At 42.1% G+C, this 12,839-nt stretch overlaps 1 protein-coding gene across 2 annotated transcripts in view; it reads right to left on the bottom strand.

Moving 5' to 3' along the window:
* Positions 1-12,839, bottom strand: part of cpne2 (copine II) — a 269,036-nt gene that overhangs the window by 21,638 nt on the left and 234,559 nt on the right. For both annotated transcript variants that reach the window (XM_078544157.1, XM_078544158.1), the window contains one exon: positions 2,292-2,528. In XM_078544157.1, the coding sequence (XP_078400283.1) occupies positions 2,292-2,528 (237 nt within the window). The remainder of the gene's footprint in view (positions 1-2,291; positions 2,529-12,839) is intronic.

Genomic DNA, 12,839 nt, shown 5'->3' with positions numbered 1-12,839 from the left:
TGCCTGACAAATCTGATTAATTTTTCTGAAGAGGTGAATAGTCGTGGAAAAGACAACGTCTAGGTATGTTAATTACATGGACTTCCAGAAGGCATTTGATAAGAGACTGTTAGCTAGAGCTGAAGCTCATGGAATTAAAGGCAAATTATTAATATGATTGGGAGGCTGAATGACAGAAGACAGAGAGTAGGTAGGTAGTAGAACGAGCAGATACTCTATTTGGCAGGATGCGACTAGTGGTGTCCTACATGGATCTGTCTTGGGACATCAACTATTCACCATTTTTGTTATCAACTTAGATGATAGGATAATGCCACTTATCCAAATTTGCTGATGATACAAATATGGACGGCATTGTAAGCAACATTACAACGAGATATTGATAGGTTAAGCGAATGGGCAAAACTGTGGCAAATGAGTTCCAATGTAGGCAAATGTGATGTCATCCACTTTGAACCAAAAAGGATGGTACCTCCTAAATGGTGAAAAGTTAGAAATAGTGGAGATCCAAAGAGATTTGGGCATCCAGGCACACAGATTATTAAAATGCCATAGACAGGCACAGAAAATAATCAAAAAGGCTAATGAAGTCAGGCTTCAGCTATACAAAGCCCTGGCTTAGGTCTCATCTGGAGTACAGTGAGCAGTTCTGGGCACCACACCTTATGAAGGATATATTGGCTTTGGAGGGAGTGCAGCATAGATTTACCAGGATGATTCCTGGAGACCAAGAGTTAAAGTTTGAGGAGAGATTATACAAACCAGGGGACATTCCTTGGAATTTAGAAAGTTAAGGGGGGATTTAATTGAAGTTTGCAAGATGTTTGGATGAACAGATAGAGTGGATAGTGAGAAACTATGATCCCTGGTTGAGAAGTTCAGGACTAGGGGCTTGGTCTAATATTAGAGGCAGACCTTTCAGGAGTGAAATTATGCAACACTTCTACGCACAAAGGGCGGTAATAGTTTTTAACTCCCTTCCACAAAGTGCAATTGTTGCAATATTAGCTGTTAATTTTAAAACTTAGATTGATAGGTTTTTGTTAGCCAAAGAAAATAAGGGATATGGAGCAAAGATAGGCATATGCAGTTAGGTTAGAGAATGGCTATGATCTCATTGAAACGGGGAACAGGCTCAAGGGGCTGCATGGCCTAGTCCTGTTCTTATGTTCCTCTATCATGGAATCATTACAATGCTCCAATGTAAGTAGCCTCTAGTTTTCCTCCATGAACCTTTTGTAAGGTATCTTAAGTAAAGTGAATACCAGGGTAATGTTGGTGAATATTTAATAGAGCTTCAGTTTTTGGGTGGGCTATGATCTAGCATGCTGACACATCTATATGCTGTGACATGGAATGGTACAATGGCAGTTCTACACAGGGTGGGTAATTCAAAAGGTAAGATTCCACCCACATCCCTGGGTAACTGTGGTGTACCCCCTAGTCTTTGTAAAAGGTAACTTTACAGCTGGTTGTGGGTTTGTGTGTGGCACACTGAGACCTAAAGAACTTGTATTAATATCAGTTTGCAAAAGGGCTCTTGGAGGTGTGTCATTCATCAGTTACTCTTTCCTCTTTTTATTGAAGTTTCTTGCTTCCACTTGGCACTACCTTGGTGCTGTCCACTTTAGTGTGTTTGGAATCATATGTTTCGGCCAAATCATAATGCAATAGATTGGTATTCTAATATCCGACACCATTTAAAACTTCCTCTTCTCCTTGCTTCTATATTTTCTTCCAAAATTTTGACACAACATTTGTGAGATCATGGGATCAGGATGGTGGCAAAAGCTCCCCTCCAAGAGATAGATGCTGAGTCAATTGAAATGTTTAAGACTAAGGGACAAACCCAAAGTTATTGCCTGATTTATCCACATGGTCCATTTTTAAGCAGAATTTAGAGACACTAAGTTTTCTTTCTTTTTAATGGGTGAGTTACCTCCTAGGAGTTTATTCATCTTTCACACCCTCTCCCACCAACAGATTTTTCAGTTTGCTGATTCCTCTCGGACACACCCATCCTACATGTGAAAGGACAGTGAGTGTCTTGTTTGTAGGTCACTGGGAATACCACTGTTGACCGGTGGCTGAGGGAAGACTTCCCACTTCATTTAGCCTCCCTCCATGGGGAGATGCCTGATCTCTGCTTGGAACCTCCCCATAGCACAGCTGAGATGAGGATTGGGTTTTAGACTCATCAACTATTGGTGATACCGTCCCTTTCCCTAAGGCAGTGGTAAGATATGGTTTCTCTCAGGAAGGGCACCATAGGACTAGAGAGATGGACTTACATTTCGAAATTCCCGGAATGGCACAAATTGCACTATGTCTCGCGTGGCTTCTTCCCCAGTGTATGATCGCAGAACTCGATTGTCTCCATCCAGGAATTCCATGGCAGCAAAATCAGCATTGCCAACCCCTATGATGATGATTGACATGGGGAGTTTGGCCGCTTGCACAATGGCGTGTCTGGTCTCGTCCATGTCGCTGATAACGCCATCCGTTATAATCAGGAGGATAAAGTATTGCTGTGAATAAAAACAGAAAATAAGACTTCACCTACCAATGAAAGTGCAATGGTTAAATATAAAATTGTACATGAAGGGAAAGTCTTTGTGGATCAGATGTATTCTAAGAGGTGGGCATCTACTTACGTACCAAACATACAAATTAGGAGCAGGAGTAGGCCAGTCAGCCCCTCGAGCCTGTCTGCCATTCAATAAGATCGTGGCTGATCTGATTGTAACCTCAACCCCACATTCCTGCCACCCCTGATAACCTTGTTAATCAAGAATCTATCTATCTCTGCCTTAATAACATTCAAAGACTCTGTTTCCACTGCCTTTTGAGGGAGAGAGTTCCAAAGATTCACAACCCTCTCAAAGAAAAAATTTCTCCTCATCTCTGTCTAATTATATCTCTGACCCCTAATTATAGATTCTTCCACAAGAGGAAACATCCCCTCCACACCCACCTTGTCAAGACCCCTCAGGATCTTAAAGGTTTCAATTAAGTTGCCTCTTACTCTTCTAAATTCCAGTGGATACAAGTCTAACCTGTCCAGCCTTTCCTCATAAGACAACCTGCCCATTCCTGGTATTAGTCTAGTAAGCCTTCTCTGAACTGCTTCTAACGCATTTACATCTTTCTTTAAATGAGGAGACCAGTACTGTACACAATACTCCAAATGTGATCTCACCAATGCCCCGTACAACTGAAGCATAACCTCCCTACTTTTGTAATCAATTCCCCTCACAATAAATGATAACATTCTATTAGCTTTCCCAATTACCTGCTGTACCTGCATCCTAACCTTTTATGATTCATGCACTAGGACACACAGATCCCTCTGAATCTCAGAGCTCTGCAATCTCTTACCGCTTAAATAATAAGCTTCTTTTTTTATTCTTCCTGCCAAAATGAATGATTTCACATTTGCCCACATTATACTCCATTTGCCAGATCTTTGCCCACTCACTTAACCTGTCTATGTCGCTTTATAACCTCCTTATGTCCTCTTCACAATTTAGTTTCCTACCTTTGTGTTGTCGGCAAATTTAGCAACCATTCCTTCGGCCCCTTCATCCAAGTCATTTATATAAATTGTGAAAAGTTGAGGCCCCAGCCTAGTATATCAAACAGGATTCAAGGGTGGAAATGGACTCATGCATTTTTGCATTAACTAATCATTTAAATCAATTTTGCCTGGGACTTGTATTAAGTTAAAAAAAAGATAGCTTTCTGTTGAGCCAACTATTGAAGTATGATGTTGGTGAACAAAAATGTAGCACCAGTGCACAATTTCAAAAGCTTTTGCAAAACCAGTGAAGATCCATTCAGTAGATCCATTCTCATACCCACATTCATAGGTATAATGGAATATTATTAAAGAGAAAAATTTAATGAGATAATAGTATGAAATATTGCTAAATGAGGATTAAGTATAATATGTAACAAATCAATGGCTTGATATGTTTCCACATAAATTGTACATTCAACAAAGTCAAAAGAACTTTTCAAATTAATGTCTGAAGAGTGCTGAACCCTGGTCCTTTTCAGCAGGCTAAGGATTATCCCTGACAAGCCACCTGTACAAATAAATGCTGCTTTGTTCATCTCAGTGGTGAGAGGCTCTTATACCTTCCATCACTTGGGTGCAGGTACAGACCACTGAATCCAGTTTTATTTGTCAATGATCTCTCATTTTAATGAATTATTTGAACTTAGGGACCGGCATCAGTTTACTTGCTGTCCTTTCCCAGCTATGGGCTGGGCAGAGGAATTAAAAATAAAATTGGAAATCTACCAATATTATAAGTCATTCAGATTTCTCCCTGATGACCTACTGGGAAAGGAAGTACGAGTCATACAGATCGGAAAGTCCCAGGTTCAATTCCCAGTCTGTGCTGAAGCAGTAGCAAACAATGCACTACAACTGGGCTCAGTGCCTCTGGCCTAGGGAGATGATAAACAAAACTGTCGGCTTTGAACATGAAGATTTGTCACTTGATGAGATACCAGAGAGCAGTATGTGTCCATGAACCTGTACCTCAGCAAGAACCAATGAACTAAGACACATGAGAAAGTGAAGGTAGCAATCAATGAAGAGTATCAACAACAACAACTGGCATTTTTATGGCACCTTTAACATAACATAATATCCCAAGGCACTTTATGGGACTGTATTCAGGAAAAAAATGATACTACATTACATAAGGAGATATTACGGGCAGAATTGTCCCAGATTTGCACTAAATGCAGTAGCAGGCATTCCAGTTCCGCATGCATTAGCGGGAAACATGCCACTTCGATGGCTGGCAGGCTCTAATTTGCCCGCCACGCCATCACCTCGCCGCTTCATCACGCCGGGTGCCACACTTAAAGTGCTGCAAAGAAGACGTGACCCCAAGAGGCAAGAAAATTGCAGCCCCCTCCCCCGGTTTAGTGACGCGTCCCTCGAGTGCCTTTTGGCTGCCATGGAGGCCCACCGTGATGTCCTCTACTCCCTCCCTAGCTGCAGAAAGGGGCAGCAACATTACCATTCCGACTTGGTAGGCGTTGGCAACGGTGATCAGTACCAATGCAAAGAAGAGGTTAGCCATCCAATGCAGATAGAGGATGAATGATCTCATCCGTTCTGCCATGGTAAAGCAACCATCTCATCACTCTGAACTCCACACTCAAGCCCATCACATATTCACGGGCATCTCACTCACTGCCAGTTCAAGGGATATCACCACTCACTCTCTCACACACACCCTCATATTTCCATCTGGCTTCATCTGCTCTGGAGACTGCCTCCTCAGCCCTCACACTCTTGAGACCAATTGCACAGATCAACTTGTGCCCTTACACCCTGGGATACCCCCCTTCCTCAGTACAACTCTCACCCTGCAGCATCTTCTCTTGCCTGAGGCCACTTCTCCCCCTTCCCCAAGCAAGCTCTAGCCCTGTAGCCATTGAAAAACCACCCCTTTATGGCTGGTCTGGTAGGTAGAAACCAGCCCCAAAGTCCCCCTAAAAGTGATGTGGTGCTGCCTGCAAAGCCTGGCGCTGATGGCTGCAAGTGCTGACCGAAGCAAGGTAGACAAACAAACCTTGAAGTCCCCAGTGAAGTGCAGCTCGCCAGGTGCATGTCGCTTATGTACAGTTGTGAAACATGTTGGCGTGTAATCACACCGAAGTGCTCGGATGATCTGGCGTGGGGGGGTTGATTCTGCTGAGTTGGGCTTATAACGATATGCAGATGTATTATAATGAGGTTCCCAATGTCTGACGGTGGGAAACGTGGCCTGCCATTGATGCGTACAGCGGATGATTGCAAACTGGTTTCATGATGTTGTGGAACCTATTTTTGGCCTTTTCGCCATATTGTCCACTCATGCCACCAAACACGCCCTATGACCTCTCCCTTTTGTTGTGTGCCAGCTTGCCCTGCATGAAGACAGATGGAGAGAGTGTAAGCAGGACACCTGCCAGACCAGATGAGAAGGATGTCTGGAATGGGAATGTGGGTGGCGTGTGGTGCCATGGCCGGGATGAGGACATGATCCGCAGGGCAGATGAAGGTGTGTGTGAGAGACTGAATGATCATGTCTCTTGGCAGTGAGTGAGATTCCTGTGGGTGTGTGACAGGTTTGTGATTGTGAGGGTTGAGAGTGACTTACGCTGGTGGAACAGAGGGCATCATTCATATTCTTTCGGCACTGGGTGACTGTCCTCCTTTGCAGAGCATTAGCACTGACCACCGTTGCCAGCACCTCCCATGCTGGATTGTTGACTTTGCTTGCTGGTCTTCATCCAGAGTGGGCGTAGAGGACTTCACAGCGGGCCTCTACTGCTTCCAGTAGGTGCCTGAGGGAGGCGTCACTAAATTTGGGAGCAGCATGTTTCCTCCCTTTGGCAGCCATGACTTTCCAGCAGCTTTCGATCCCTTAGAGAGAGCTAGCCCTGTGCAGGGGGCACCTGGGTTACTGAAGGCCTAAGGTGACAGTGGGGTGGGCGAATTAGAGGCTGCCCCGCCAGCGATCCGGCTTGTATCCCAGGAATGCATTATTGATGAGGTGGGAAGCGCCGAGAATAGGACGATATGGTGCGAAAACCCGTCATTGTGGCCGGTGGGTAAAACGTCATTTTTGCTGCCTGCTAACACACTTTGTGCAAACCTGGGACAATTATCTCTACATCTTCGATCAGAGTTTGGTTGGTGTAGAAAGTGAAAAAAATCACATTGGCACATAAGGGGCATGGGTGCTCTTTTGATGTTGGCGTTATGACATATTACTGGTGCAGAGTCGACAGTTGTACCCTTCAACTGGTATTCTAAACAGTACCAAATTCAATAACGAGCGTAGAACCAAGGGATACTAATGTGGCTGGATTTTATTTTACAAACCCTTGATCTGATGCTTTAACACTGTGGAGACTTTTTTTGGTACTATTCAGTTGGGTCCACTGATAGACGTACCTAAGCCTCACTATACCTATTGGTTATCTGGCATAGCTTATTTCTTAGAAACAATATCATGCAGTGTTGTTGTTACAACGGAAAATGGTTTACACATTTTACTGCAATAATATCTTAGAAGTAATAATATTTTTATTTTGGAACATAAACTTTTTTTTATTCTTTCATGGGATGTGGGCATTGTTGGCAAGATCAGCATTTATTGCCCATCCCTAATTACCCTTAAGAAAGTGGTGGTGAGTCACCTTCTTTAACTGCTGCGATCCATGAAGTATAGCTAAACACACAGTGCTGTTCTAGAAATCCCTAATAGTGTAAGACCAAGCTGATAGTAGCCTGTGTGCCTCTTACATTGTGCACACTCACCTCTGTGTGTATTCCTATTGGATAAAAAGTCATTTCTTGTTAGACAGTTTAAAAAAAATCAAGAAATATTTTTCTGTTACGCTTAATTTTGTGTTCTTTTTTTTCCCAAATTTGAATAATTTAGTATTTTAATGGAAATCATCAAGACTTGGTGATTGAAAAGGAGTTATAAGGCAGAGTGAAAATGAGAGTGCAAATGTGAGTACACATCTGGAAAGCACGAAATACATGAGGTCTGATTGTCCTGTCACTGCCTGGACTCAATGCAATAACAGATGCCGTCACATCCTGAAACACTGGGTGTATAATGAGGTGAAATCAGGCAACAAGCTCCCATAGTGGTGGAGTCTGCCAGGCTTATGAAGGCAAGAAAAAGCCGATGAGTTGGAAATTGATAGTTATTGTTAACCAACATATCTGTTTGTTACAGGAAATCTAGATTTTTTGGAAGATTCTTCCAGATATTAAAATTGCTATTCTGACATTAACTGGTTTAGTTACTTATTTGACTCACCTTTTCTCATTTGGGTGTAATTGCTGAGGTACAGCTTTGGCTACGATTTGTTTAGGTGGCTATTATTCATCTATGAGTTTAGACAGCAAGTAATAAGCCTGTTATTCAATCACGTACAGTGTTGAGGTAGAGCTCAGTCTTGTCCTGACCTGACTTATGCACTTACCAGCAGGGGTTAATGGATGGCGAACAAGAACAGGGATCGTGACTGATCTTTCCTTCCATTAATTCCTACTGGTGTGCTCCTGCTCCTATTCCTTATGTCCTTTCTTATGTAAACAAACAGGATTAGGCAAATTTAGTATACCCACCATGACCTGTGGGAACTGAATCTTGGATTCTTCTCATTTGTGGGCTTTAGCTGAGCTTTGATTTTCGATGGTATTTTATTTTTTAGGTGCTATTTTCTTTGCACTGAGGCAGAGCAGTGCCCAATGCATGTTGTACTCACACACAAAGGTGGGGTGGGGTGAGTGTTAAACTGAAGACTGGAAGAAGAGGACTCCACTGCTAAGAAGAGTAGAACAAGTATTCCCTTCAATCTCACTACTACAATGGAATACAGAAAGCAGGGAGATGGAAGCTAATCTGCTTTGGGAGGCCAGAGGCCACTAATGGGCTGATGATAAATGTTTAAAAGCTATTTCTCTCCACAGGGAAACAAACTCTTTGGATATTAGGTCATCTCTCCTTGGATGTTCTGCATGGAACTCCTGGTTGTTCCAAACTGGTGTGGATTTTGCTTGGCTTACCCAGGGATATTGGGTGGAATTTTCAGAGTAGCCTGATAATGGTCCCCCGACATTCCACCAATATTGGACATATGAGGAGGAGGCAGCCAACCACCCAATGACCCCTCCCATTTGGAATTTGATCACAGTTTGGACAAGGTAGAAACTGAGCAGATCTGAGTTCACTCCAAAATCGTAACAGTGGGTGATCTGCCCATTTTGCTCCCTTCACCCACAGCCCCTCAAAATTTCAGTCCCTTGGTCACTTCCACTCTTAAAACTGGAGGGTACTAAGAGGGACCCCTATATATGGAGATACGATGATAAACAATGTAGAGAAGATAAATCCAGAATGCTACTTCAAGATACACTGTGACATTAGGATAAGATGGCGCTGGCTCAAATCAGTGAGAGGTTCATTTAGGATGGATTCCCAAACGTTCTTCAGGAGGAGAGATCACCACATGGGATGGGCTCCCGGTGGGGTAACAGGGGCAAAAGGAGTTTGTTAACAATCAGATAGATGGTTTTGTGAAGGAACTATAGGTTCTTCCTGAATGGGTGATCCAATGGGCTGAATGACAATTCCTCATTGCTATCTACCTTATATTCATGTGGCACATTAAATATCCATACTATCTATGAGTAGATTTTTTTTAAAAATAAGAAACGTTTAAAAACCCATAAATCATTCTATTTGTAGAATAACTGAGCCAGGCAGCCAGTGAAGCTGTTCTTAGACATTACTGATGGCAAGGAGCCAAACTCAATTAAAATTTGAATACAGTCACTGATTCTCACTGGTTTCTGTTTACACAGGACTACCAAATGGAAAGTGCTGAGTGCCATACGTTATTTTCTAGTCCAGAGGTGTTCTGCTCTTCCTGAAAATAATAGGTTCAGAAGTAAATGACTAAAATGAGCTATCAAAAGCAGGCAAAGTGAATGTGGAAAATGTGCTATATAAAGGAGCCTCAAAATAACAGATCAAAACCTTTTTAATTTGTTTTTCTTCAGTGAATTTGATGACGTTGCATTTACTAAACCATATACTGTGGAAGTTCACCAGCTAAGACTCAACAGCAGATAATGCAAGGGTGTGTGTTTAACCACCCAATATTCTTATTTTATGCAAAAAATATTCTAATATTAAATAAAACTAGAAAATGCTGAAAATACTCAGCAGGTCAGGCAACATCTGTGGCGAGAGAAACAGGTAGAATTTCAGTCGATGACCTTTTATCAGCTCTGAAGAAGCCATATGGACTCGAAACATCAACTGTTTCTCTCTCCACACAAGCTGCCAAACCTGCGGACTATTTCCAGCATTTCCTGTTTTTATTTCAGATTTCCAGCATCAGCAGTATTTTGCTTTTATTTTATCAGAACTTGTTCTGCTAAGTTCTAAGTTGGTCGCTTAACTCACCTCATTGTTAGCGTTCGACAGGAATCATCATTCATCTACCTTTAACAACCACAATCCAGGAGTGTTATCAAACATTTTTGAGTGATGTGATGAGGTGCCATATAAATGGAAGTCTTTCTTTTTAATTTCTTCTAGAAATGTTGATGAGATGGACAAGGCTACATTCATTATCCAGGCAAAATTGCCCTTAGAAGGCGGTGGTGGACCTTCACCTTAAACCATTACAGTCATTGTGGTGATGTTATAGTCTATAATGGTGCTAGGTCAGGGATTCCACGGTTCTGACCCAGTGATGATGAGGGAACGGTGATACATGTTCAAATCAGGAGGGTAAGAGATCTGGAAGGTAATTTCAAGGGGATGGCATTCCTACAATATTACTGCTCTTGTTCTTAGTGCTTGTTTGTAGAGGTGGGAGCTGTTATCAGAGTAATATGGTGAGTTGTTGCAGTGCATGCTGTAGGTAGTATATACTGCAGTCACAGCGTGCCAGAAAGGATGAATATTGAGTCTAATGACATAGATTAATTGTACAGTTCCATCCATTTGGTGTTGAGTTTCTAGACTATTTATGCAGTCACACCTACAAGAGAAGTGGCAGGTGTTTCATCATGTTCTTGTTTTGAGCCTTCCAGATAATGGAGAGGCATTGAGGTATCTTCAGGTGAGTAATTTGTTGCAGAGTACCCACCCCCTGTCCTGTTTGCAGCTATGGTATCGATATAGCTGGTCAAGTTCAGCATCTGGTCAATGGTGGCCGCTAGGATGTTGGGGACTCAGTCATAGTGATTCCAATGAAGGTCAAGGGGAGGCGCTTGCAGTCTCTCCTTGTAAATAGGTAGTTCTTTGCCGTACCTTTTAAAAAATTAATTCTTAGGATGTGGACATCGATGGCAAGGCTGACATTCATTGCTTGTCACTAGTTGCCCTGAGGTGGCAGTGGTGAGACTTTTTGATATAAATAAATAGCGTGCTAGGTCAATTCAGTTAAGAGTCGACTACATTATTGAGGGACTGGAGTTATATGCGTGGTAAGACAGGCGGTTTCCTTCCCTAAAGGAGATTAGTGAATCAGTTGGGTTTTTAAACAATGCAACAGCTCCATATCATTTTTACTGATATCAACTTCTGTTCTTTCCAGGTTTTTTTAAACTGAATTCAAATACGCAAACAGGTTTTCTGGATTATTAGTCCAGACTTCCAGATCACTAATTCAGTAATATATCATACACTATTGTACCCATTTCCTTGATATTCTTCCTATAACATGGTGACCAGAACTGCACAAAGTACTCCAGATGGGGATGAACCATTGCATATAAAGGCCGAGTGTCACACCCTGTGATTTAGGACTGGATTTTACACTCTCTCGCCAGTGGGTTTGAAGGTAAGGGTGCAAGTAAAATCCGGAAGATGGCCTTCCTGCCACCTACTGGCCCGGCCCCGATCTGCCTGAAATTTTCTGAGTGGGGAAGGTGTTGGGCGGCTCACCTGCCCTTGGGCCTATTGAGGCCCTTAAATGACCAATTAATCCCAGTATTTTACCTGTGGCAAGGGTAGGATCATGACGTGCGGGAAGCCCAGCAACTTTAGCTCTGTGGGCTAGTGTTGGGAAAGGTTGGGTGGGGTGGGGTGGGGTGGCCCTCCCTTGTGGGTTGCCTAGGCCCACAGAGGCACCTCCCACCCAAACATCATTCACTCCCTTTAACCCTCTCCCTTGGCCACTTGAACCTCCACCACTCCCCCTGCCACCTCACCCCCTTCACAAGGCCAGGTTGGCAGGATAAATGAATATACTCTTACCAATCAACCCAGTGTTGTTGGCAAGCGGTGAAGACAGCTCACTAATTAGGGTTCTTCATAAAGCATGTTTAGAACCCATGATATATTCTTGAGATACAAAGCTGAAAAAGTGAATATTTGTTCCATGCGGCACAGTTTGATTCTAGACTTATAAGTCCTGGAAATTGGTACCTTTAGGTTATACCAGAACCAAATGGTTTTCATATAATTCTATTTTAATCAATATAGCAATTAAACCTCCAACAAGGGGGTAGCTTAAACATTAAGAAAACCAGGCACTACTAACCTATTAACTGCTAGGGTTATTCCGTAGCCCTGGGAAAAGTTGATGACTTTTTAGTAAGTAGAGAATATAGAGACAGCAAAGTATAAACAAAATATGTAGCGATTACTTAACAAAAAAACAGCCTTTAGTAAATAGCAATATGATTTAATTATATGAATTGATTGGGATTGTTTTTTTTTACATAGCGGACATGACAAAGGTTGATTACAATTCACATCAGATGCATGAACTACAAGTCCTGTTCTCTTAATTGGGAATGCATGAGATTCCATATCTTAATGAAGGTAGAATGAGGAGTGGCTGAATGGAGAGTTCAGATACAACATGGCAGAGCCAAGGCAGAACAGATATGTGCTTAATAATTCAATATTTTATCTTTATTGATTTGCATGCATTTTACTGAACACGCTTTAAAATAGGGACCGCATTTCCCTCATTATTTTATGCAGCTACCTTATTTTTAGAACGATCATGCACCTATCATTATATGGCAACTTGTTTAAAAGAGATACAGTCATAACAGTCTTAACATGGAACTTGTAGTCATAACAATAGCAATGGAAGATTCTCAAATATGTATTATTTTGTTTGTCTGATACTTTATTCACGTTACAGCATGATAGCTTCACAAGGAACTGCAATAATTGGATCAGCTATTTCCCCCTCATCCACCAACTCATGGTTGATCTACCCTCCGATCCTTCACACACATAAAAATAGCTAAATATAAAATTCTCAAATTTTCA

This window comes from Cetorhinus maximus, chromosome 6 (assembly GCF_964194155.1).
Source record: "Cetorhinus maximus chromosome 6, sCetMax3.hap1.1, whole genome shotgun sequence".
In the NCBI taxonomy this organism is placed as follows: domain Eukaryota; kingdom Metazoa; phylum Chordata; class Chondrichthyes; order Lamniformes; family Cetorhinidae; genus Cetorhinus; species Cetorhinus maximus.
This window is presented reverse-complemented; position numbering and strand designations above follow the sequence as displayed.